Here is a 24,531-nt window from a genome sequence, read left to right on the forward strand (position 1 = left end):
ACCTGACATTTGGAGAGTGAGGATGCCACCGGGGCTGGCTAGGGTGGATATTAGGATGATACTGAGGCTAGAAATAAAACACCGAACTTGATTATTTGATGACCTTTTAATTTCAATGGTCCTCATTCACTTTCTCTGTTACTGGCATCCACCCGAGGGGCTGGGGGACTATTAATGGAAAGGCTACAGACCCTGGCTAGGGGATGGATGTTTCCCAGGATGATCACGTTTCCCCCTCTGACAAAGGCTGGGGGCTGGAACCCAGCACCAGTTCTTGCCCTCTCCAGAGGCGGCTCCCTGTGAAGGGGCTGGGAAGCTGCTCTTAGAAGGTGACAGCACCTGCCTTGAAGGGGGTCGTCCGGAGTACCAGGGACAGGCTGTATTCATCTCCCCAAGGGAAGAGGCGGAAGGTGTCAGAGAGATGGGGAGAGTGGGAGGCAATTTCTCTCTTCAGAAACAATTTTTGTCATTGCTGAAAATGACAATGACCATGTGGAGCAGTTACATCTGCATGCAGGCAAGGACTGGACAGGGATGCTAAGTGAAGCAGCAGGGCCGTGGGTGAAGGTTTTTTTCTTTCTCCCTGGTTTATGCAATAAAAATAATCTTCTAAAATGCAATCCAAAACAAAATACCAAAACAAACAAAACCATCCAGAGCGCTTATCATCCTGATAAAACGGGAGGGAGAAAGGGAGAGAGTTTGAGAAGAAGGGATGAGGGGAGGGAGGGAAGGAAAGTAGGGAGGGAGAGAAGAAAGAAAAAGAAGGGAAGGAAGAAAGAGAAAGAAGAGAAGGAAGGAGGCTGAAGGTTGTCTTTTTTAAAATTTTTTTATTTTTCACAGTCTTGCTCTGTCGCCCAGGCTGGAGTGCAATGGCAGGATCTTGGCAACCTCTACCTCCTGGGTTCAAGCAATTCTCCTGCCTCAGTCTCCTGGGTAGCTGGGATTACAGGCGCTTGCCACCACACCCCGCTAATTTTGAAGGAAGTTGTCCATTTTATAAAGAGAACACAGACCCTGACCAATGACTCACAAATGGACAGAGGTGCAGCCCTAGCCGGCTAGGTAGCAGCCTGCCATTCCACTTTTGGCCTGCAGAGGGCAGTGGTCCTAGACATCAGCAGAAGTCAGCGGTTTCTCAAGGCTCAACCTCCCAAGGGGCAAATTAGGCCTTTCTGACATTTAAGTCACTACAGTCTTGCCACCGTTACTCTTTTAATTATTTCTTCCCCTCCTTCTCGGGCTGCTTTGGTCAACAAGCAGTGGCCTGCTCTCTGGCACAGAGAATTCTCAGCAGTTCTGTTCGTTCCATTTTCATGGACCTGAGATGCCCTCCCTGCCTGTTCTGTATTCCAGCAGCCTTTCCTTTCTCCTTCAAAGACGCCTGTCAGCAAGTGGACTCTGCACAGCCCCCGGAAGGACATGCTGCAGGAAAAGGAATCTGGAGAAAATACCTCAGTAGCAGGATCTGGGAGCTGACCAGGGCTTTAGCATCTCCCTGGTGCAATCTCTGAATATTTCTCCTTTGGGGGTACAGAAACCCACAGAGTTTAGATGATTTGCCCAGAGTCTAACTGTTCCACGTGTTTTGATCACATAGACAGGCCCAGAATGAGGTTCCATTCATTGGCTGTTCAACAATAGAGAAAGGCTGACCTAGAAATGGACCCTCTATGTTTTTCTCTGGCTTTAAACACAGCCAAATCAGATTCATCAGAGAGAGGTGGGAACCTCAGCCACAGACCTGGAAAAAGATTTTGGAAACTTCCTTGGTCTCCTCTGACAATTTATTCACATTCTCAACTGTCAAGGAGTATTTTAGTGTTAACTCAGCTGGTTCTCAACTGGTACGCTCATATCCCTCAGAGGACAACGGGAAATGAACGTGTGCATGTTTGCTTGTCACAGTAACAGAGAAAAGGGAAGCTAATCATCCTGCAATTCCAGGGACAGTCCCAAACAATGAAGAACTCTCCCTCCCCAAATGCCAACAGTGTCCTCATTGAGAACACAGAGATCCATCCTTTGCAGCTGGCTGACCTTGCAGTGCTTGAAATAAGATAAATGCTGCAACACCATCTTCTTGAATACCCTTCACGGTATTCACATGCCGATCAGGCCACTTCTCAGGACATTCTCTTCCCGGTCAATTTACTCCCAACCCTTGATAGAACAACACAAGACCTCTAAGACTGGCAAGGTCCAAAGGACCCGTGGTTGCCAATGAGGTTGCGATAACAATGCCTAGATGAGTTTCAGTAGATCTGATTTCAACAATTGCCTTGATGTTCACTCTAAGCAGAAAACGCACAGTGAGAACACACCCCAGGGCTATGGAGAGAGGACACAGGCAGGGCTGAGCTGCTTTGCTTTTCTAAATTTTTTTTCTCTCCTTTAAGCACTGACTACCTATCAATTACCTGTCCCCTACAATTTTCAGTTACTCACACCTGAAAACCCCTTAACAAAAAACAATCAAAAACAATCAGTGAATAAGAAGATTCAAGAACCCTGGGCCGGGCACGGTGGCTCATACCTGCAAACCCAGCACTTTGGGAGGCTGAGGTGAGCGGATCACTTGAGGTCAGGAGTTCGAGACCAGCCTGGCCAACATGGTGAAACTGTGTCTCTACTAAAAACGTAAAAATTAGCCGGGCATGGTCGCATGCACCTATAACCCCAGCTACTTGGGAGGCTGAGGCAAGAGAATCACTTGAACTCGGGATTATTTAAAAATAGAGATGGGGTCTCACTATGTTGGCCAGGCTGGTCTTGAATTCCTGGGCTCAAGTGATCCTCTTGCCTTGGCTTCCCAAAGTGCTGGGATTACACGCATGAGCCACCGTGGCCGACTCTTTGACAGACACTTTAATATACTGATAGGAAGCAAAGGAATTCCAGGCAGACGAACATGGGCAAAGAATGGTGGGAAGAAATTATGGGACAACAATTATGCAATTCCCTGTGAGCTGAACATATGGAGCGTGATGGGAGTGGTGAGAAATAAATAGAGAAGTTGGAACCAGGTGGTACAAGGCTGTGAATGGCCAGAGAGAGCCACCCACGGTGGCTCAGGAAGAATGTGCTTGATCCAGGCCGAGCTATAAACCACACACCTTTCATGCTACCAGGCATGGGTGAGCTGGCAGGCAGCACAGGCCCTGGTTGGCCGTCCTGAGAAAGAGCAAGATGCCAGCCATGGAAACGTACCTGCGCTCCTGCTTGCAGGCGATGGGCCTAGCACAGTGCTTTACAAAGAAGGTTCTAGAAACCACGGACTATTCGTGTTAATGAGTTCACCACCACCAAAAAATGGGAGAGGCTGAGGCCAGTGTTTTTTTAAAAAGATATGAAGGGGCTGAGACTAGTGTTTGTCTTTTTAAATAGATGAGTTCTCACTGTGTCGTCTGGGCTGAAGTGCAGTGGTATATGATAATAGCTCACTGCAGCCTCGAATTCCCGGGCTCAAGTGATCTTCTCGCTTTAGCCTCCCCAAATAGCTGGCACTACAGATGTACACCACTGTGCCAGCCCAAGACTAGTTTTTTTTTTTTTTTTTTTTTTTTTTTTATCGGGGTTTGAGAGGGGAGCAATTCGCAAATAATCTGGGGAAACAATAAATTAAAAAAAAATAAAACCTGTCTTTCTTGCAGGATTTCTCAGTACTTTCACACCTCAGTGGACACTGTAAAATCCAAGAAGGGGAATGAAAGATGCAACATTTCCCAAACACTTGACCAAAGCATCCTTTCCTGAATGCGCATTTCAAGGGACTCATGTTCCCTAGGCCTAAAACACGTTTTGACAAAAAGCTGCTTCACTGGAACGCCACTAAGGGGCTGTGTCTGGCCACCCAGAAACTTAAACATAGGTCCCTGATGCTTGCCAGTTGACAAGGTTAAGAAAAACAGGCAGTTCAGATGACCAAGAAGCGGCAGGGGTCAGAAGGAAAGGGCTCTCCTCTTACCATTTTCTCAAAAAAAACAAATATTGTTATTATTTCCTCAAAATCTGATTATAAATATGATGACTGTTCATTAAAGAAAATGTAGAAACTTTACAAAACCTTTTTTTTGTTTTATTTTATTTTAAAAATTTTCCTTATTTAAAGAAAACATTTAAAAGCAGTTTCTTACCTGGTAATTATGGACTTCTGGATTTGTTTTAGAGCTAAAAAAACAGAAAAAAAAAAAAAAAAGAAAAATATCTTAGGTTGTAAAGTGGCATTATTACTGATTTAGTCAACAATCATGAACTATTGCTATGTGCTATATACTCTAATAGAAGCGTCCACATAATGACTTTTTAAAAAAATATATTGGCTGTTTAAAAGAACATATAACAAGGAAAATCACAGACAGCCACTTTTACTCATCCCTTTAGAGCTCACAAACAGTAGGAAATATTCCAGAATGCAGCCTCGATGTCCTATTTTGGTGGCAAAAAAGAGGTCCTGTTTCAGTGGGGCAAACCAAGTAATTTCACTTCCATTTCAGGCCTGCCCTGGCATTGCTGGGACATCCCACAACACTGGCACCAGAAGCTCCAGTGATGTGCAGAGCTTCTTCCCACTGCAGGGGGAGGCACAAGTCCCTCCTGAGCATCTCTCACTGGGTACTGTGGTGGGAGCCACAAGTGGGTCCCCTTGCTATTAAAACACTGCCAACAATCTGGCCACCACTTTGGAATGTTCTCTCCAAACAAGACTCTGTACTGGGAACTTCACATCTGTTATTATTTAATTCACACAACTAGGCTATGAGGTCAACAAATGTGACCACCTCATTTTACAGATAAAGGAACGGTTGCCTAATAGAGAGTTGGGAAACCTGCTCAGGGTCGCCTGGCTGGTCAGTGGGAGCCAGGGCTAGAATCAACATCTGCAGAATCCTAAAGCCTGTCTTCTTTCTGCTAAACCAACTTGGCTCTTAGAGGGACTGAGAAAAGGCTCAGGGCTCCTCATGCATGATCCTATTTCGATTGAATCTTTTTGTTTGTTTGTTTTAAGAGATGGGATCTCACATGTTGCCCAGGCTGGTCCTGAACTCCTGGGCTCAAGCAATCCTCCAGCCTCAGTCTCCCAAAGTGCTGGGATTATAAGCATGAGCCACAGTGAAAGGCTGATATGATCTTAAATGTGTGTATATAGATACATATGGACAGAGGAGGCAGCCATTATTGCCAGGAGGTGTGCTTGAAATCAAGTGTTATTGCTGGCTTCTCCAACACTGAGAAGCAAACAGATCATCGTTATAAGTCTTGCTTGGGGTCTAAATGGTTCTGTGTTCCGGTTTTCGAGGAGGACCAGTATACAGATCTGGGCTCTGGGCCAGATCACCTCCAGCTGGACTTCATCAGGTAAGTTAAGTGTTCTGCAAGGTGCTATTTTTCTAGTAGTACCTCTGGAGCCCAGAGCACAATTTCATCCACGGCTCCCATAGCAATCCTACTCACCCTGGGATCCCACAGGCTGTGAAGGGCAATTGAACAGCTGCGAACAGCAGTTATTAGCTCATTTGTTCCTAAAGGGTATATTTACCAGGGCTTTTTTTTTTTTTGGCAGAATGTTTTTTTTTAAGTTTGTTTTGGTTCCCAATATATAATCTCCACTAGATGCTAGGAGGAAAATGTAATTTTATTAGGGAGAAACAAGCAAAATAATCACGACCTTAGACAGCAAAAGAAAGAAATTGGGGCTGTAACTTACAAGTCCCAGAGAATTAAAAGGAAGACACCCCGACAGGCTAAGAAAGGTACAGATACCATTTGGCATACTATCTGCCAGAAGGATCCCAGAAAAGGGGTGAATCTAGCGACCTACAACTTAACCCCATCCAGAATACTGCAACCTCCTCCCACCCTCCAGGGCAGAGGGCGACAAAAAGCAGTTCAACTGGACCCCGAGCCCCTTCATCAGATGCTGAGAACAAAACCCAGAGACAAAAGGCAGAACGACACTGAAAGTAGGATTTGGAATCAGAGATGTGAGGTTGAGTTTCCGGCTGTGTCATATGAGGGACCAGCTGTGTTCTCTAGAACCCTGGGTTCCTCGAAGGTGCCCTGGAGCTACGGGGTGGGAGGAGTGGCAGAAGAGCAGGCAGAAACTGGTCTCTCCCTCCCCACTCAGCTCATCCAGGGGACCTCCACATTTGTCTGTTCTGTATGTTGGGCTTTGACATCAGGTTTCTTCTAGAGGGTGAAAATCAGAGGGTAAAACAGTTTGGAAAAACACCGATCTAGCCCAGCCTCCTCATTTGCAAAAAAGAAGACAGAGGCCCAGAAGTAGGAAGGCCTGTCTCCAGAGCTGGGTTAGAACACAGCTGGTACCTAGAGGGAGGGCTCTTGATGCCCCAGCCAGGGCTCTCCTCGCTAACAGGGGTATCTGCAACCCGTTCCACCCCGTGCCACGTTCTGCCAACTGTCCTGACAGTGCATGGCACAGTCAAGCTGTGTCCATCTCAAAGACCACCCTCTCAGCTGCCTTGAGACCTGTGCCCAGGATGACTGAGAGGCTAACGAACCTGGGCTACCTACCAGTGGCTGAAGTTCAGACCAAAGGTCCAAACAACACAAGTCTGTGGTTCTCTCACATGACAGCTTGTCTATTTAACAAGCCAAAACTCATATAAGAGAAGCAGTTGTTTCAGAGAGAGCAAGAGAGGTATATGCTGGGCAGACTCACCTGGGCAGCTTTAAAAACAAGCTATATGAGTCCCACCCTGAGAGACTGATTCAATGAGCCTGAGGTGTGGCTGGGGAGGATGTTTCAGATAATTATAGCTCACCAGATCATTCTACTATACAGGCAAGACCCTGGACACCTGTGCCAGGGAAGAGGCCTGTAAAAACTACACCCCTTGGGCCAAATCCGGCCCACTGATATTTATAAGTAAAGTTTTATTAGAATGCAGTCACATTCGCTCATTTACATATTTCCACGGTGGCTCTCTAGCTACAACAGCAGAGCTGAGTAGCTGTGAAAGAGACAGCAGAGCCTGCAAAGTCTCAAACATGGACTACCTGGCCCTTTACAGAAAATGTTTGCTGAATCCTGTGCTGGCAATTTTCACTCTTGTGATAAGTTCCTTTTCCTGCAGGAATTTCAGTAAAGGTGTTTAATGTCTTCTATGATGTAAAACCTGCACGTCACTGAGCAAATCTAACATCTGCTCTCGTCCAGCTTTAGCTCACGAGCACGGCCTTCCTCTCCCAGCACTGCCTGCCACGCCATGAGCACACGGTGCTGTGCACAGGCCTCTACCTTTCCCACCCACTGTTATCATAAAGCACGCAGCTACTCAAATAAAGCAGCTGTGTTTTCCAAAAAAACCAAACTGTCTTGGAACATTATATTGTGTACTTATTGAAAGCCATGAGCATGGAATAGCCAGGCAGCAGAAAAAGGGGGAAAAAAATTACCAGATGACGTACTTTCTGATTTCATTGTAGTAAGGAAAAAGTCAACATTGTAAATAAATACGATCCTTAGAGAGGAGAGCTGTGCTCTAGAGCTCAGGGACACTCACCAGAGCTGGGCTGCTATCACTGGGTTGCTTGCTGTAAAAGAAAAACAGAAAGTTATGACATCTTAGAGAACTTTATCACTTTCACCATGCAATGACAGATAATGGCCACGTGAGACTTCTACCATCACAGAGCCGTTCCAACCCCAACCCAGGCAGAATTGCACGGTGGCTACTTCTCCTTTCCTCAGGGAGAGTAAACCATGACTCCCTCTGATTCACTCAGCAACCATCCACTCAGCAGGTTCCCAGGGCTGGATGCTCTGGGAGGCAGGGACAAAGAGACACATCTTTGCTCTCAAGAAGTTCCCAGTCTAGAGACAGAGAAAGGCAGATACAGAGAAGAGGGTAAAAGGAAAACAGCACACGGTGATCAGGGATGAAATACAAGCGTGGGTCTGGATTGAGGGGCCTCGGGGCGGCCGTGAGGGTCTGTGTGGACAGAGTCTGGGGGATGAGGTACAGCTTAGCCTATTACACTCCATTTTGATTTTAAAAGGATATATGTGGCAGGGGAAATCATTAAAAGCCTCACAAAGAAGATGCTAGAACTCTGGCTGGAAAAACGTCAGTGAAATAAGGGACAGAAAAGAGGGACCGGGAAGAGAATCACAGACCCTGGGACCCAGAAGATCTCTAAAGCCATCTGGTGGGGTCAAGCCACAGGATGTCCACTCCCCTCTGTGATAGCCACACCAGGGGGTCCCTCCCTTTGTGCTGTATACACCTGTAGGGGCTGGGAGTACACTGCTATCTTGAGACAGCTCTTTTGATCTTTGGAAAATTGTTCCTTACACTGGGCTATTTCTGGAAAACTCTGACCTAGTGGACTACACACACAAGCATAATCCTCCTCACGGAACAGAATAGAGAGTGTTCTGGCCCCTTCCTCCTGGGCACTGTGGCCACCCTTCATCAACCCATTGCCCTTCTCTGGACACGCTCCCATCCCCTGGCCTCTCTCGAATGGCAGGACTATTTCCTGTGCTGTGGGCATTTTTCCTCCACTAAAGCAGCTGGGAGTGAAGAAGAATTTCAGGTAGTCATGCTATTGCGCTGGTGGTTCATAAAGGAAAGAATGGTGGGGAACACGAAGTTACAGACTCTAGAAGGGAACAGGTAGAGGTACCAGGTCCCATGGAGGCCCACTAAGTCCTGAGCCAAGAAAAATGCATGGAGTGGCCACAAGGAAATCATATACAGGAGGGGCCAGGAGGCTGGGAGTGCAGAGGCTCTGCCATAAAAGAGCCAACACTGAGTGCTAACTGGGCATCCTAAGTGGGGAAGCAATCTAGTGTAGAAAAAGAAGAGCTATGAGATGGGATCTGGAGGCTGCGATCCAACAGAAATGAGCCTGGCTTGCTCATTCACTGACTGAGTTGTCCGGTGCTCCAGGTCTCATACAGGTATGAGGCCTCGGCTGTAACTGATAGACAAGGTTCAGAGGGCTTGGAGACGGGAAGAGGGCGGGCATTCTAGGCCCTGGCTACATTTAAGTGTGAGGAAAGTTTGGACTGACTGTGGGACTTGAGTCAAGTATCTAACAGTTCTTCATCTACTTGTACGTGGTCAGAATTCCAGTTAGCATGGGCCTGATGTCCGCACTTAAAATTGCAAGATGGTGGAGATATAGTATCTTCTATAGGCAAGAAAGGTGTTTCTCTATGATATTCCTGAGGTCCCGGGGCTTGAGCCCAGGTCTAAAAGAAGCTAAGAGGCACATGGGAAGAAATACGGAGAAAGGGAAGAAATAAATGAACACATCCGAGGGAAACACTAATGACAGAGGGATGGCAGAAGAGGCCAGGTCCCATTAAAAGAACACCACTGAGATTATTTTTCCAAAAGCTCCAGGCTGGAGAACTGCGGGAACTTTCTTCATAAGCTGCTTGACCAAGCTCCTTGAGGGCTTAAATGACTCAAGCATAATGTAAAATTTCAAGGCAGAATGAAAAACACACAACCTTTGAACGTTGAATGTCTCCGGGATGGATAACGTTTACTAGGCTTCCTCTCAAAGGTGCTGGTTCTTCGTAACCTGGAGCCATGTGTAGCTTGATATTCTGTCCGCCCACTGGGAAGTAAATATTTTCTTATGTGTTATCAATATCAGAATCTCAGTACGTTACATGTTTTTGAAAGTGCACTTTTATTTCCAAGAGCTCCAATGTACGTTTCAACTTAGCCTGAACTCACTTGGGTAAAGAAACACAAAGTTTAGCCTTCCATTTGGAAATAAAATCTCCTTTGCCAAGTCCAGGCTACAGTCCAGGGCCAGATATTTCCACCAAAGGACAAAACCTGCAATTTAGGTATCAGCCACTTGGCTGCAAAAACCAAGCAGGTTTGAAACATCTCATTAAGAGAACATCGATTTTCACATAAAACAACTTTTCACGGAACACACTGCATAGACATTTAACCCATGTTTTAAAAGACTGTTATCAATACCCACTTAACTAGGCTTTGCCAAGGCAAACATTACTGATTTCACTAAGGCTTTTTGGGTTTCAACCAATGTGATGCCCCGCTGCAGATTCCAGGAGGTTGCTGGTTTCATCTGATCTACCCCTCAACTGCTTCATTCCAGTTGCTCTTAGTCACCATTTGTCACCCGCTCTGCGTGCCTCTAAGGGGCAACCTCTTCTTCTCCAAACTCCCTTCCTTCTTACACTTCTAGACAAGCAGAAAGGAACATGGTCTGGGACTAAGCCTGGGGCAGCTTCCTCCCAGGAGAGAAAAGCCTGCCTTGGCAACTGCCCTGACTTGGCCTTCCCGCCTCACTCCACCCTGAGTAGACACCAGCATCCTGCAGAGGATCTCCGGTAACCTCTGCATCCTCCACAGGACCCTGGGATTTGACTGTTTCTCAAAAAGAGCTTGGTCTTCCCACCACTGACCCCCACCGACCCCACCCCCGACCCCTTGGAGTATTTAAAACAAAATAATTCTTTAAACAGAAGTTCGTAGCCATTTCCTTGCACAGTAGAAATATTTGAAATGAGCAAATCTTTTGACATTTAAATAGAGTTCAGGGATGTGCCATGTGTGGGTAGAGGTTATGAAACCATGTGAAGTTTTAGATATCGTAACTGCGATTCTCAAATGTAAATGGGCTTCAAAAACCCTGGGAGTGCATTTTAAATGCATACTGCCAGGCCTTACACATACACACACACACATACCCATAGATTCTGACTGCAAATGTCTCAGATGAGGTTGCTGTTCTCATTTTTAACACCAAGAAAGTTTTCATACACTCTGAGAAGAATGGTCTTAGGATGATAAGCAAAAATATATCAGAATAAGCTCTCGATGTTTGCAGGCTCTTTTCAGATTCAAGTATCTACTCATCCTACCCTGGGTTACATGCACACACATTGATATGTGCTCTCATTCTTAACCATCCCAAATTTCTGGACACTGGCATGCAAAAGGCAATACAATAGCAGTTAGAAATTTAGCAGCCAGAGTTCACGGGGTTGAATCTCGGCTCTACCACTATTAAGCGTAATAGCTCTGGCCCTGGTTTCCTTACCTGTAAAATGGGGATAATCAACCTACCTTATTAAGGGTATATGAACAGTTCCGGCACAGTGCTGGCCAACAGAACTTTTCACAATGATCCTGTGTCCTGTGTCGATACTGTCTAATATGGCAGCCACTAGCCACATGTGGCTTCTTGGCCACTTGAAATATGACTAGCGATATTGAAGAATTACATTGTAAACTTTATTTCATATTCATTAACTTAAATTGCCACATGTGGCTAGTGGCTACTGTACTGAACAGCACAGCTCTGGCTAAATGTCAGTTATTAACAATTTTGCTATTAGTTCCATTTTATCAACGAGCATCAAAAGAGGCTCAGTGACTCACCTTAAGAAAAGTGGGGACGGGACATACAACCTAAGCTTCTGGACACAAATTCATCACTCTACTCGCACACAAGAAAGAAATCACAGTTGCCCTCCTTCAGAAGACGTGATCCGTATTGCAGAAATGGCTCCCTACCTGAATCTGAAGCGAGAGCCCAGCCTGATAAAGTCGGATCTATTGGATTTGCTGTTTCCTGGCGTCCGCAGTCGGAAGAACGCGTGGTGCTCAACTGCACACTTCCAAAGGTGTTTGCAGGTCCTGGCACTGTCTAACCGGAACACAAACGTGTGCTCTTGCTCACGTCCCTTAAAGAGGAAGCACAAGGGCCTCGAGTGGGCATTTGCAACACTGACGCAGGATTTTCACAGCAAAGGGGAAGAAACGGGAGCAAGGCCTACCTGATCATCATCCTCGACCACCACGAGTGTCAATTTGCTCTTTTTAAAATCCATTTTGGTAATTTTAGGCCTAGTCAGACAGAAAGCATTTTAAAAGTACAATCTGCAGTAAAACCATCTACACATCAAATAGCAGTTTCCTTTCTACTTTTAAAGCTTAGACTGAAAAAAAAAACAACATTCATTCAAGTGTGATTATCCAGAAGTTTCAGTGCAACTGCCACAGACCCACAACAGCAGCACCACGTGCTCTGAGGATGAATCTGGGTGTTGCAGATACCCCTCAATAATCATCCATCACATAGAATTCCACCACAAAATAGGAAAAGACATTTTTAATATTAGACAAAACTAAATTACCAAAAGAATAAGCCTATTTTGTTAGCTCCTTCAAAGATTAATATGCCTGTCGGGGTCAGTCCAAGAGAATATTCACAGCCATCTCTTCCCTACAAACAAACGAAGTGACAATCGGTAGAGGGTTCTAACAGGTCGTCACACAGCAGAATGCAAAATGCAAAAACAGTTTCCTCACCACAAGTTATTTTATTTGCATAATGTTCATACATTTTTCAGTAACTGTAAAACCAAAGTACTTAAACGCACACAGTTCTTACCCTGACAACGTGCATGTCTACCCCATACATTTCCAGCCACTTCGCTTTATTCAGATAGGAGAGTTCCGCCTGGGCAGGGCTCTTTCCCCTTAGAAAAACCAATGGAAATACATGTAAACTGCAACTTGTAAGCCCACAGGATTCTGAAGGGCACGGCCTTACTATGGAACGTTATGCAGCAATTAAAGCAATGAGGGACACCAAATTATAGTAATACAAAAAGATTCCCAAGAACTTACTGTTAATTGACTAGAAAGACCACAGAACAGGCCGGGCACAGTGGCTCACGCCTGTAATCCCAGCACTTTGGGAGGCCAAGGTGGGTGGATCACTTGAGGTCAGGAGTTCGAGACCAGCCTGACCAACATGGTAAAACTCCATCTCTGCTAAAAATACAGAATTAGCCGGGCGTGGTGGTGCGTGCCTGTAATCCCAGCTACTTGGGAGGCTGAGGCAGGAGAATCACTTAAACCTGGGAGGCGGAGGTTGTAGTGAGCCGAGATCCAAGATCGTGTCACTGCACTGCTGCCTGGGCAAAAAGAGTGAAACTTCATCTCAAAAAAAAAGGAAGAAGAAAAGAAAAGAAAAGGAAAGAAGAGAGAGAGAGAGAGAGAAAGAAAGAAAGAAAAGAAGCACAGAACAGTGCTTACAACATGATCACTTAAGGAAACAATGAAACAATGTTGTATATGTAAATGCAAAAGGAAAAGACTACAGACTGCCAATGATGGCTTCCTGCAGGGAGGACAGTGGATTTGTAAGTGTGTGGGTGGGGTGTGCCATACCCACAGACATTTACATTGCTTCAGTGTTACACAATGAGAATGGACTAATGCCACCTTCCACTAAAATAGTCACAGGAGCTTTTCAGAATGGCTGAGGGACAAGAGAAAGTCACGCTAAGCTCCAGAGTTCAAGGGTGACCTGGAAGAGGCAGTGTTTGGGGAAGATGGGATGGGAGGGAGGAACGGTTAACATTTAGGAAACCCGTGAGTGAGGGGTGGAGTTGGTAGTGCAGGCATGAAAGTGGTGCCTGCAGGGGAATGGAGGGAAAAAACAAAAGGGATAAACGACACTGCTGGATTTAGGTATGATGATCACATTTCCTGAAATGTAACACTGTACAACACATGGTCTCAAATGTGTATGTTCCTATATGACAGGGTGTATTTCTAAAGTGCTTGTTTCAGAAGGTTCAGGCCCTGAGGTCCCAGAGATGCAAGTATGTGAGAGTGTCTGGGATGCCCTGGGGTGTCACTAAGACAGCAATGGCTCCTCTGGCTGCAATAAACAAATCAGAACCAGGCTCTGTCTGCAGAGAGAAAAAAGGAGTGTGGTTTGGTTCTTGCTGCACATCTCTTGAGAGACAGCTAGCCAGGTGCGGTGGCTCCTGCCTGTAATCCTAACACTTTGGGAGGCTGAGGTGGAAGATCACTTGAGCTCAGGAGTTTGAGACCAGCCTGGACAACATGGTGAAACTTCATCTCTACAAAAAATAGAAAAATGAGCCAGGCATGGTGGCGTATGCCTATAATCCCCGCTGCTCGGGAGGCTGAGGCAGGAGGTCAAGGATTCAGTGAGCCAAGATAGTGCCACTGCACTCTGGCCTGGGCAACAGAGCGAGACTCGCTCAACAATAAAAAGGACAAGATGTGGGCCTTTGGAAAAACAGGACTGACACGAGGAGAGAAGAGTTGGAGCTACAGTTTTATGGCCATCAATAGAGCAATTCTACTGGTAGATAAAGGAGTATAACCAACACTTATTTATGACAAAATAGATATATCAAAATGCTAGACAGTTGCATCAAGGTACCTGCACTCTTTCCATCTCTGGAAGATATCATATTCCATCGCTTCTGTCTGATTTGGAATGAACCGAAACTCAGACACAAGCTCTGGTGTGTGTTCTGGAAGCTCGCACTCCCCAAGCTCCGCTGTAAGTTTCATAAAAGGGAGAAAAACAGGAGACATTGAATGCTTTCAGTTATTGCTGCAACCAGGTCCAAAGGCATTTTGCATGATTTTAAAGCACAGGTCCCCCTGCTAATGTGTAACTCTCTCCTTTCGGGAAGACTTAACTCTCACTTGGGTAGTCGTATGTACACTCAAAATCCTAGAAGCATTCTAATATCCTCCCTGTTGGGTGATACAGCATCATCGTAGTTATTACTGTCTTTCTCTCCACTGCTGTTCCCACCCAGGGAGGCCCCAGTTACATTTTCCCCATGAAGTGGTAGAACCCTGAATTTGCAATAAAAGGCAATCACAGGGAATGAGGATCTGCCCAGAAACATCCATTTAACAAGGCTCTTGTTAAGGGTAGGTCAGAGCAGCACCTCAGGGTCTGCAGTGCTGGAGAGGATGGATCAAGAATTCAGCACATGCAGCATCCAGGGGAAAACTAGGAAGGGAGGGAAAGGGAGAGAGGGAGGGAGACAGGGAGGAGGGGTGCGAGGGCTGCAGGAGCAACTGCGGAAAGTCAGGCAGAACCTGGGAGGGAGACAGCTGTGCAGAAAGGAGGGAGGAGCAGACACACAAGGGATCCGAGCAAGAAGCCCAATTTGTGCTGCCCTTGCCAAGTCCCCCACAGGACGGAGGGCCTGAGGATACAGGTGGCCTCCTGATACAGGGCATGATGACAAAACCCACTCTCCTCGACCCCCTGCAGCTCAGAAAGCAGATCCCAGAATGAAAAGGAATCCTCTAGCGTTCCCTCTAACACAAGGCTACACCGAGTGTGGACCACACACCAACAGCACTGCCATCCGCTGGGAGCTTGCCCAAAAGGCAGACCCTGAGGCCCCACCTGAGACCTATGAAAGCAAAACCTGCCTTTTAACAAGATGCCCAGGTCACAGGCTGCCAGTTTAAAGGCTCTGCACATTTGTTGGAAAAATCACTGATCTATAATAGTGGCTTTTGAACTCGGGTGCGCATCAGAATCACCTGGCGAGCTGGTTAAAACGCACATCACTGGGCCCCGCCCCCAGAGTTTTTGAATCCCTAGATCTGGAACCAGGCCTGAGAACTGGCTTTTCTTTTTTTTTGAGACGGTGTCTCGCTCTGTTGCCCAGGCTGGAGTGCAGTGGCCGGATCTCAGCTCACTGCAAGCTCCGCCTCCCGGGTTTACGCCATTCTCCTGCCTTAGCCTCCTGAGTAGCTGGGACTACAGGCGCCCACCACCTCGCCCGGCTAGTTTTTTGTATTTTTTAGTAGAGACGGGGTTTCACCGTGTTAGCCAGGATGATCTCGATCTCCTGACCTCGTGATGTGATCTGCCCGTCTCGGCCTCCCAAAGTGCTGGGATTACAGGCTTGAGCCACCGCGTCCAGCCGAGAACTGGCTTTTCTAACAAGTCCCCATGTAATGCTAATGTGGCTACCCTGGAAAACACTTTTAAGAACCTGTGCTGCACACATCAGATCCCATCAACTAACACTTCACTCAGTTTGCAACCTCTGCAGCCAGGCCTCAGCTCTAGGAGGCCGTGGAGGGTGGTGGAAACAGCTCAGACACAAGAGGGCTTGGATCCCAATTCTAACATAATCTATCTGTGTGACTGCAGGCAAGTCACTTAACATCTCTGGGTCTCTGGTGCCTGATTTGTAAAACGGGAATTGTTACAAGAATGAAACAAGAGCACAGGCGTGCAACAGACGAGTGGCCTATTAGTTCTCCCCTTCTTTTCCTTTTACTTGGTTTAATTTTTAAATCTACTACAAATTTAGTTCCCAAAAGAGCACAGCCACCCCGCAGGGCCACTGTATCACAACTCAGGAGGCACCGAGGACAACCACAGCAAGACATGTCTTCAAGGCTCAAGCACAGGAGGAAACACAACCCTTCCTTTTTATTCAAACCTGCAGAGATGCTCTAGTGATCTTTAGAGTCCCAGACGAGCTAGCTCAGCTGTGGTTGAAGTGGAAAGCAGGCTGTAGCATTTACTCACAGAACGGGGTTGGGAAGAGGGGGCACGGAGGGACAATGTAACAAGAGCCTCCTCTTGTGTCTAAGTCTTCAGTCCTTTCCCTTTCCTTTCCTTTTCTTTTCTTTTTGAGAAAGGCTCTTAGTTGCCCAGGCTGGAGTGCAGTGGCGTGATCACAGCTCTCTGCAACCTTGAACCTCAACCTCCCCTGGCTCAGGTGATCCTCCCAGCTCAGTCTGTAGCTGGCATTATAGGTGCACACCACTATACCTGGCTAATTTTTTTATTTTTTGTAGAGACGGGGTTTTGCCATGTTGCCCAAGCTGGTCTCAAACTCCTGGGCCCAAGCGATCCACCCACCTCAGCCTCCAAAAGTGCTGAGATTACAGGCATGAGCCACCATGCCCAGCCAAGTCTTTTTATTTCTTTCTGACATAATAATTGTATCTTTTTTTTTTTTTTTTTTTGAGATGAAGTCTCACTCTGTCACCCAGGCTGGAGCGCAGTGGTGCGATCTTGGCTCACTGCAACCTCCATCTCCTGGGTTCAAGCAATTCTCCTGCTTCAGCTTCCCAAGTAGTTGGGATTACAGGTGTCCACCACCATGCATGGCTAATTTTTGTATTTTTGGTAGAGACGGAGTTTTGCCATGTTGGCCAGGCTGGTCTTGAACTCTGGACCTCAGGTAATCCACCCGCCTCGGCTTCCCAAAGTGCTGGGATTACAGGTGTGAGCCACCGCGCCCCGCCAACAATTGTATCTTAAAATCACACTGACATTTTGATTTCAGCTCAAATGGATAATTTCTCCAAGAAAGATCACAGAGAACTGACCTTATTTGTGTCTGTCTCAGCTCTGGGGCAAGGTTTTGGTTCTACACTACTCTGTTAAGTATGGTGAGGGCTTCATTACAATGGGGTGGGATGGTAATATGTGCACCTCATCCTCTGATCTTTCAGGACAACGTACAAGCTTGCAATATTGTGCCAATGGCTTTAAGAGGAAACCTTTCCAGTGGATTAATGGCCTTGCGTCTGACATAGATGCTTTTGTCTCATTAATGACACCCTGACATCTACTGCTGGGCTGTCAAGCCTGATGGTGTGACCTCTGGCAGCTCAGGAACTCTAGGGTAGAGGAAAGCCGCTTGCTAAGTGGGTGAGTGGCCGGAGTGCAGAGGCCACTGCCATGTTCTCCAAGCCATGCCTGTCATTATTAGCACTTGCCATAAAGACTGTCATATCAGAAAAATACATAGGAAGCACTGTATTTGGCACAGATGGCTATAGATGACATTACCATCAACTCTACCACCAGTTTAAAGGCTCTGCCTTTAAAGTTCTTGGCGGGGGTGGGGTGAGAAGATCTCTCCAATCTCATTCATTCAACTCACTCTGCACTTACCAAGCATCTACTACATGCCAAGTCCCCATTAGATAATAAGAATTAAGAGTCTGGGTGCAGTGGCTCATGCCTGTAATTCCAGGTGCTCTGGGAGGCTGAGGTGGGAGGATCGCTTGAGGCCAGGAGTTCAAGACAACAGGAATTAAAAGGTGACTGAGGAATAGAAGTTTCAGGTCATGGGAGCATCCTACGGTCATTAAAAACCATCTTTATGAGTGTAAACATGACAAAATACACATACTAAAAATACCAAGTTAAAAAACACATAAAAATTTGCAGATGACTGATAAAAATCACATTTTCAAAAGTCCACTCAAAACTCACAGACAGAAATTCTGGTTGCCTGTGGCTGGTAGGACAGTGGGTTCTTTCCTTCCTTCTACTTGTCTGATTGGTGGGTTGCTGTCCTGATATTCTGTAGTAAGTATGTACTAATTTTATAATTTGAAAAAACCTCTCAGTTCCACTTTTAAAAACTGGCCAAACACAAAAGTGAGAAGTCAATTCTCATTATGGTGTTCATAAATAATTGCTAATGATGAATGAATATATCATAATCCATAATCCAGTAGAAGCTGATGAACACACTGGCAAACAAGTGCACAACATATGTCTATCTGATGTACTAATGAAATCTCGATGTGCAGTTGCACATTAGTATTCTCTTAATTAGTGCTAGAGACTTTAGCAAGTGTTTCTTCTGCATCCGAAACTACAAACCGCCAGGGCATCACACAGATAAACGGCCAACACTGACAATCATGCAGGCAGACCTCTTACCATCCAGTTCCCACTCACATGCAAAAATACCCTTTGCACCCCGCCAGCCCTGACATTAATGCTTCCAGCCTGACCTCTCTGAGCGAGCCAGATTCAGGTACTCAAGAACCTGCTGGAGCTTCTAGAACCTCTTAGCCAAGAGGCCCAATGCAGACCATTTCCTCCACTGGAGCTCACCTCTTCTAACCTCTATCCATCCCTGGAAACAGCCTGAGAATCATCTCAAACTCCTCCCTCAACACCTAAGTCTAATCACCAATTACTTCTCCTTGTACTGCCAATGCTATAATGCTATTTCTTGGTGTGTGTGTGTGTGTGTGTGTGTATGTATGTGTGTGTGTGTATGTGCATGCAAGCCCCTGCCCTAGTCAGTTTCCTTTCCCTTCTGTTACAGCAGCACCTCCTCACTGGGCTCCCAGTCCCAGTCTCGGTCCTGCTCCAATCCCTTCTTCCCATACAGCCAACGTGGCCTTTCTAAAGTGCATATCCGGCCAGGCCTGCTGCCTCTTAAGAGCTTTCAAAGGTGTCACTACTGACTGCATGAAATTCTTTCTCTTTAAATGGGGCCCGAGGTCATCCACCTGTCCAAATTCTTGAACTTCACTCTGCAGCACCATTCAACTGCTTCTAACCTCTCTGCACTTTTGTGCCTTGGTTCCTTGACTCATGGTCTTCTCATCCCCACAATGGGCCTTCCTTGTCCAAACCTCCTGCACGTCTCTGTTCCTGAAGGAACTGCACTGCAGTCCTTGCTACTCCTTGCCCTCCTCACTGGACTGCAAGCCACTTGGGGACAGAGACCATGTCATATTCATTTATATCCCCAAAGCTAAGCTCTGGGCCTGGTATACTGTGGACACTCATTTGTTGAAATAAAAAGCAGTAACATTAAAATGCTAATTACTACTAAAGATTAACGTACCTTGTAGACAGAGAGCAGCTAACTCCACAGCTGTTTCATAAGGGCATTTCAATCTTGAAAAAAATAAAATGAAATTAATTCAAAATAGGAACTTAAGTACTCACAACCATATAAAATGTCATTAAAATCATTTTTCAAGAGGTAGCGATATTTAGATTTGTATTCTTAGTTTACATTTTTGCTGTCTACACTAACGAATGCAACAAGCGGATTTGCACTACAAATTTCCCAAAGTCGATTCTCATCATAGGGCAAAATAACCCAACGTAGATATAGTTTCTATCAATCGTGTACAATTTTACTGAATTTGGCAAGAATGGAAAAGTTTGGAAAACAGAATGAAAAGTGTTCCCTTTGCCTTATTATATTTAAACATATTTTAAATTTATTTTATCTTGATATAGTATCTGCATCTTTTAAAGCTGCCTTCAAATCTTTCTTGAAACAAGGTCATAGCGTTAAAAATAAACACAGAGACACTATATCGAATACTGCTAGGATGGCTGGATATACTCAGCATTCTAAGTCTATCTAAGGCATAGCCATAGAGGAGTACTACTGCAGATTCAGTGATCTCATTCATACGTAATATTTCAAATTTGGTTAGAAAAATAATAATGACATACATTGGTATAGCACTTCATAGTTTTCAAAGCCTTTTCATTTATATTATCCAATTTGGTCAATGCATCAAGTTTGTAAACCTTTAGGATGGGTGTTGCCAGTGGGCTCCCCCGAACCATCTCCCATTTTATAGATGAGGAACTCAGTGTTAAGGGCTCTTGCCCCAGGTCATCCAGCTGGAAGGGAGCAATATTGGGACTCGAACACCATTCTGCTTTGAAGTACAAAGCAGGCTAAACTGCATGTAAACTACAAAGTACTATACAAATGCAAGGTGTTGCCATTAATATTTTTCCAAACCGAGGACAATTTCTAGAGTTACACAGCCTTTAGTATGAGGAGCACAGTATGGAGAGAGAGAGGATTTAAAAAAAAGTACACACACTCATAATACACACACCAACCAAAGGTCTGTATTGCATGGCTGAATAAGGCAAATGTATACACTGTACAATCTACTTGTTCTATTGGTCTATGGAGTACATTTCACTGAGGTTTTTATAGCACATATTCTATAGAGAGTTTGCAAATTCGGAAATTACATTTTAAATTTCCTTCAGATTATATTCAAAATCAGAATGTATTCTTGTCAATAGCAGGGGTTACTTTTTAGACTCAATATAGCCTTAGTTTTTCATGTAATAGAAAATATTCAATACAGATGCTGAAAAATGACACAGTTATAAAAGCTACGCCTGTTGAAACCTCCTATCTTTACGGTAAATTAATACTGCATGCGAAATCAACCACTTCAGTGCCAATGCTTCTTGTGCTCAATGATCACTGTGTGTTGCCAGAGGCCTAGTAAATAAAGCCATTTTTAAGGGGAGAAAAGGAAGTGAGATGAGATGTCTAAAACTTTCTATTGGAATCAGAACATAACCTCTTTCCATTTCTTATATGCAGATGGTGATGAATGACATTTTTTGACTGTCCAAATACTTGTAAGTGTATACATACTAATAACGTATCTTGCTTGCAAATACGACAAAAGCCATTATGAATGGGACAGTGATGTGATCAGGGAGAGAGTTATTCCCAAATACACATCACTTAAGATATTAAATGGTCTTGGAAATGCTTCAAGCCATATAGTAATCATTTAAAATAGGATGATAATGACAGTGATACAAGTATTAGACTCACTTTACAATGCCTGGTGCACTTTTTTTGAATTTTGAAAAGGGAACAAGGGTAAAAGAGTTAAAACAGTGAATTATTTTGAAATACACTATGATCTATCCTGGGTTAAGAGTCAGAACAAAAACATACTTACTTTCCAGAAAGAATGTCATGCCTGAGTTGTAAAACAAACAGGTACCTGACAAACATATACAAAAGTCAATAGAGGGTAACTCTTTCCCAGCCGCTCCCAATCCCCAGCTTCCCATTGCAAACCCCACCCCACACACGGCATGGAGTTTTGTATTGTAAAATAGGAGTCCAAATCAAATGAGAACTTTGGTGGAAGCATCTCCTCTTGGGTCTCCAGGAAGACATCCCAGAACCTAGCTAGGAAGGTGAGTGCATGTGGGGAACTCGCAAGATACTTGTAGGATGAAACATGATACACGGCACGGTCCAATGACAGCCTCCACAACCCCCTCGGTGCTGGAGAAGAGAGCCGAACACGGCACATGGACATGCAACATGTCCAATAACACAGGCAGGGTGGGGCCGCAGGGTCTGGCTCTCAGCCAGCTCCACCAGCTGATTCCAGATCTGCTACCATGGATTGTAACAAAAAGTCTGCAGCTGATTCTAGTCAGAAACTGCTTGGGGATTCTTTTCCCCTGATGCAGTGTAACTGCAGACTCTTTTAAAACACAAAACAGGCGCGCGCGTGCGCGCGCACACACGAAACAAGAAAAATCCCGGCACTGGACTGCCAATGGTTAGAGGGGTAACAAAAAATGAGAAAGAAGCCAGCAAATAACACGCATGGGGTTTACTCAGGTAAAAAATAAATGTCTTGGCTTAAATAAGAGGGGTATCTTTTTTTTTTTTTTTTTTTTTTTTTTTACCAGGAGGATGTAGGCATCAGAACCACTCACAATGCTTTGTAAATACCAAACCTGCCTGTGCTCTGCTCCCTACCTATGGAAACAGAATCCTACACACAAGAGTGGCCTCTAGGAATCTGAGCTGTTCAAAAGCTTCCCGGGTGTTTCTGATTCACACAACCCGGGTTAAAAGACAACAGCTTTGATGACAGCTAGAAGCAGCATTCATAGAGGACTCTGAGGAGCAACACTAGACAGACTGTTTGTCAGAAATCAAGATCAGGCATGGTGAAGGCTCTAGTACATTCCAGAATGTTCCTGCTTCCTGACTGGTGCTTGGCCACCACTGAACTTCACTTCTGAACTCAGGATACCATCTTGCATAGTCATCTCACAAGAGACACAATATTAACATGGCCAGAACTCTTGATTCCTATAGGAAAACCTAACCATAGCAGCCCAGCAGAAGCCTGGGTAACAGGACAAAACCCTGTCTCTATTTAAAAAATACAAAAAATTAGCCAGGCATGGTGGCACACACCTGTGGTCCCACCTACTAGGGAGGCTGAGGTGGGAGGATCACTTGAACTTGGGAGGTTGAGGCTGCAGTGAGCTGTGATCACGCCACTGCACTCCAGCCTGGGTGACAGAGCGAGACCTTGTCTCAAAAAAAAAAAAAAAAAAAGCCCCAGGGGAAATGGTGATAACCAGTCAGTCTTTAAGGCATTACTCATGGGTGATCATCTCCCTAAGAACCACCCAGCAGCCTACATGTCACCACTACACTCCATCACACAAACAATGACAAGGAGGCTCTGGGGATATCAAAAGCAGGAAAAGACTTTGTAAAGAATTTCACTGATGCAAGAGAGGCTAGAGGGAAACTCCACATTTAAAATGTTACTCAAATTTTTTTTTCTTCTTTCCTGTTTCTGAAGTCTAAGACATAGACATGGGCAAACAAAACATGAAAGAAATTCAGGCCGGGCACGGTGGCTCACACCTGTAATCCCAGCACTTTGGAGGCCAAGGCGGGCAGATCAGTTGAAGTCAGGAGTCTGAGACCAGCCTGGTCTCAGACAGCGAAACCCTGTCTCTAATCAAATATACAACAATTAGCAGAGCGTGATGGTTTGCGCCTGTAATCCCAGCTACTCAGGTGGCTGAAGCAGGAGGATCACTTGAACCCAGGAGGTAGATAGAGGCCACAGTGAGCCAAGATCATGCCACTGCACTTCAACCTATGCAACATAGCAAGATTTTGTCTCAAAAAAAAAAAAAAAAAAAAAAGAAATTCAGGGGAGCTAAAAGATAACATGAAGGGATTTTAACAACTTTGCTGCAATTACTATGTTCTTTTTTTTAAGAGGGTTCTTTGCATTATAACAATCAAGAGAGTATTTTGCAATCCCTTAAAACATAAGATGGCGATTTAGGACTGAGAAAAGCTTTTCCAGTATCTGCCTTCCCTTTTTGTAGTTGAGATAAAAATAAAATGCCACAGAGCAACCAATCAATTTATCCAGGGTCCAAGAAAATAGAGGTGTGACAAGAAAATGTATCTTCTAATTTCTATTCACTCAGAAAAAAATGTCAAATTAAGCAAAGTTACGGATTTTTAACGGAATACAGAAGCACTGGAAAAATACTAATAACTCTTGCTGAGAAACAGAAAGACGGCAGACAGAAGGAGAGGCAAACCCACAATTGAGAAGAGTCATAAATGACACATAAGGCAAGCACTGCTGGGCGGGAGATTGTTCCGTATCGTGGCCTACCTTGTAAACTCCTCACGAAGGTTGTTTGGTTCTGAAGAATAGTATTTAACTCGAAAGTGCAAAGCATAAGCAGGTCCAACTAAACATTTGGAGATGGAAGGTTGAAGATGTTTTTCCCCCAGTTTTGAAGATCACAGGATGGACAAAAGGAAAAGCGCGTTAAATCTATAACATCTAGCACGACATCAGGACAGCATAACTGGGCACGCAACCCTGGTCAATTCTTTTCAATCCTCGTCAGGGAAACTGAGACAGATGGACTTTTGTGTTGACTAAGATAGTTTAGCTAGTAACCTCATTCCAGGAGAAAACCCTAGTGATCTAGATGGATTACCTAAAAGCTGACATTTTACTTTCACCCTGATGCCACAATACTCCAAACTGACAGCTAGTTTTTACAAAGTACAAAGTACAAGGGCTAAAGGAAAGTGATGCAAAGTGTTCTGTTATCTAAAAACACTTTAAAGCACTTTTAAGAGAATATGAATTTTTAAAAATTACCCAAGCATAAACAACATTTAAAAATGTGGTTACCACACCTGTACATTGAGAAAGCTGTAGCAGACTATCAAAGATCCCTCCTATTCTCTCATCCTCTGAGACTATGTTGTAATTCATTAGAAAGTAGATATAATAGGTATAAAGCTGAGTTTCTGAATAGCAGATTAATCAGTGC

At 44.9% G+C, this 24,531-nt stretch overlaps 1 protein-coding gene across 2 annotated transcripts in view; it reads right to left on the reverse strand.

Moving 5' to 3' along the window:
• EPB41L4B (erythrocyte membrane protein band 4.1 like 4B) overlaps positions 1-24,531 on the reverse strand; it is a 149,334-nt gene that overhangs the window by 71,578 nt on the left and 53,225 nt on the right. For both annotated transcript variants that reach the window (XM_030920308.1, XM_030920307.1), the window contains exons 4-15: positions 23,856-23,934; positions 21,351-21,395; positions 19,451-19,503; positions 14,233-14,353; positions 12,418-12,505; positions 12,161-12,249; positions 11,801-11,870; positions 11,538-11,707; positions 9,488-9,597; positions 7,527-7,557; positions 4,137-4,170; positions 3-67 (exon numbers count right to left, since the gene is read on the reverse strand). In XM_030920308.1, coding sequence (XP_030776168.1) covers positions 3-67; positions 4,137-4,170; positions 7,527-7,557; positions 9,488-9,597; positions 11,538-11,707; positions 11,801-11,870; positions 12,161-12,249; positions 12,418-12,505; positions 14,233-14,353; positions 19,451-19,503; positions 21,351-21,395; positions 23,856-23,934 — 955 coding nt within the window. The remainder of the gene's footprint in view (positions 1-2; positions 68-4,136; positions 4,171-7,526; positions 7,558-9,487; positions 9,598-11,537; positions 11,708-11,800; positions 11,871-12,160; positions 12,250-12,417; positions 12,506-14,232; positions 14,354-19,450; positions 19,504-21,350; positions 21,396-23,855; positions 23,935-24,531) is intronic.

The sequence above is a fragment of the Rhinopithecus roxellana genome, chromosome 16, assembly GCF_007565055.1.
Source record: "Rhinopithecus roxellana isolate Shanxi Qingling chromosome 16, ASM756505v1, whole genome shotgun sequence".
Taxonomy (NCBI): Eukaryota; Metazoa; Chordata; class Mammalia; order Primates; family Cercopithecidae; genus Rhinopithecus; species Rhinopithecus roxellana.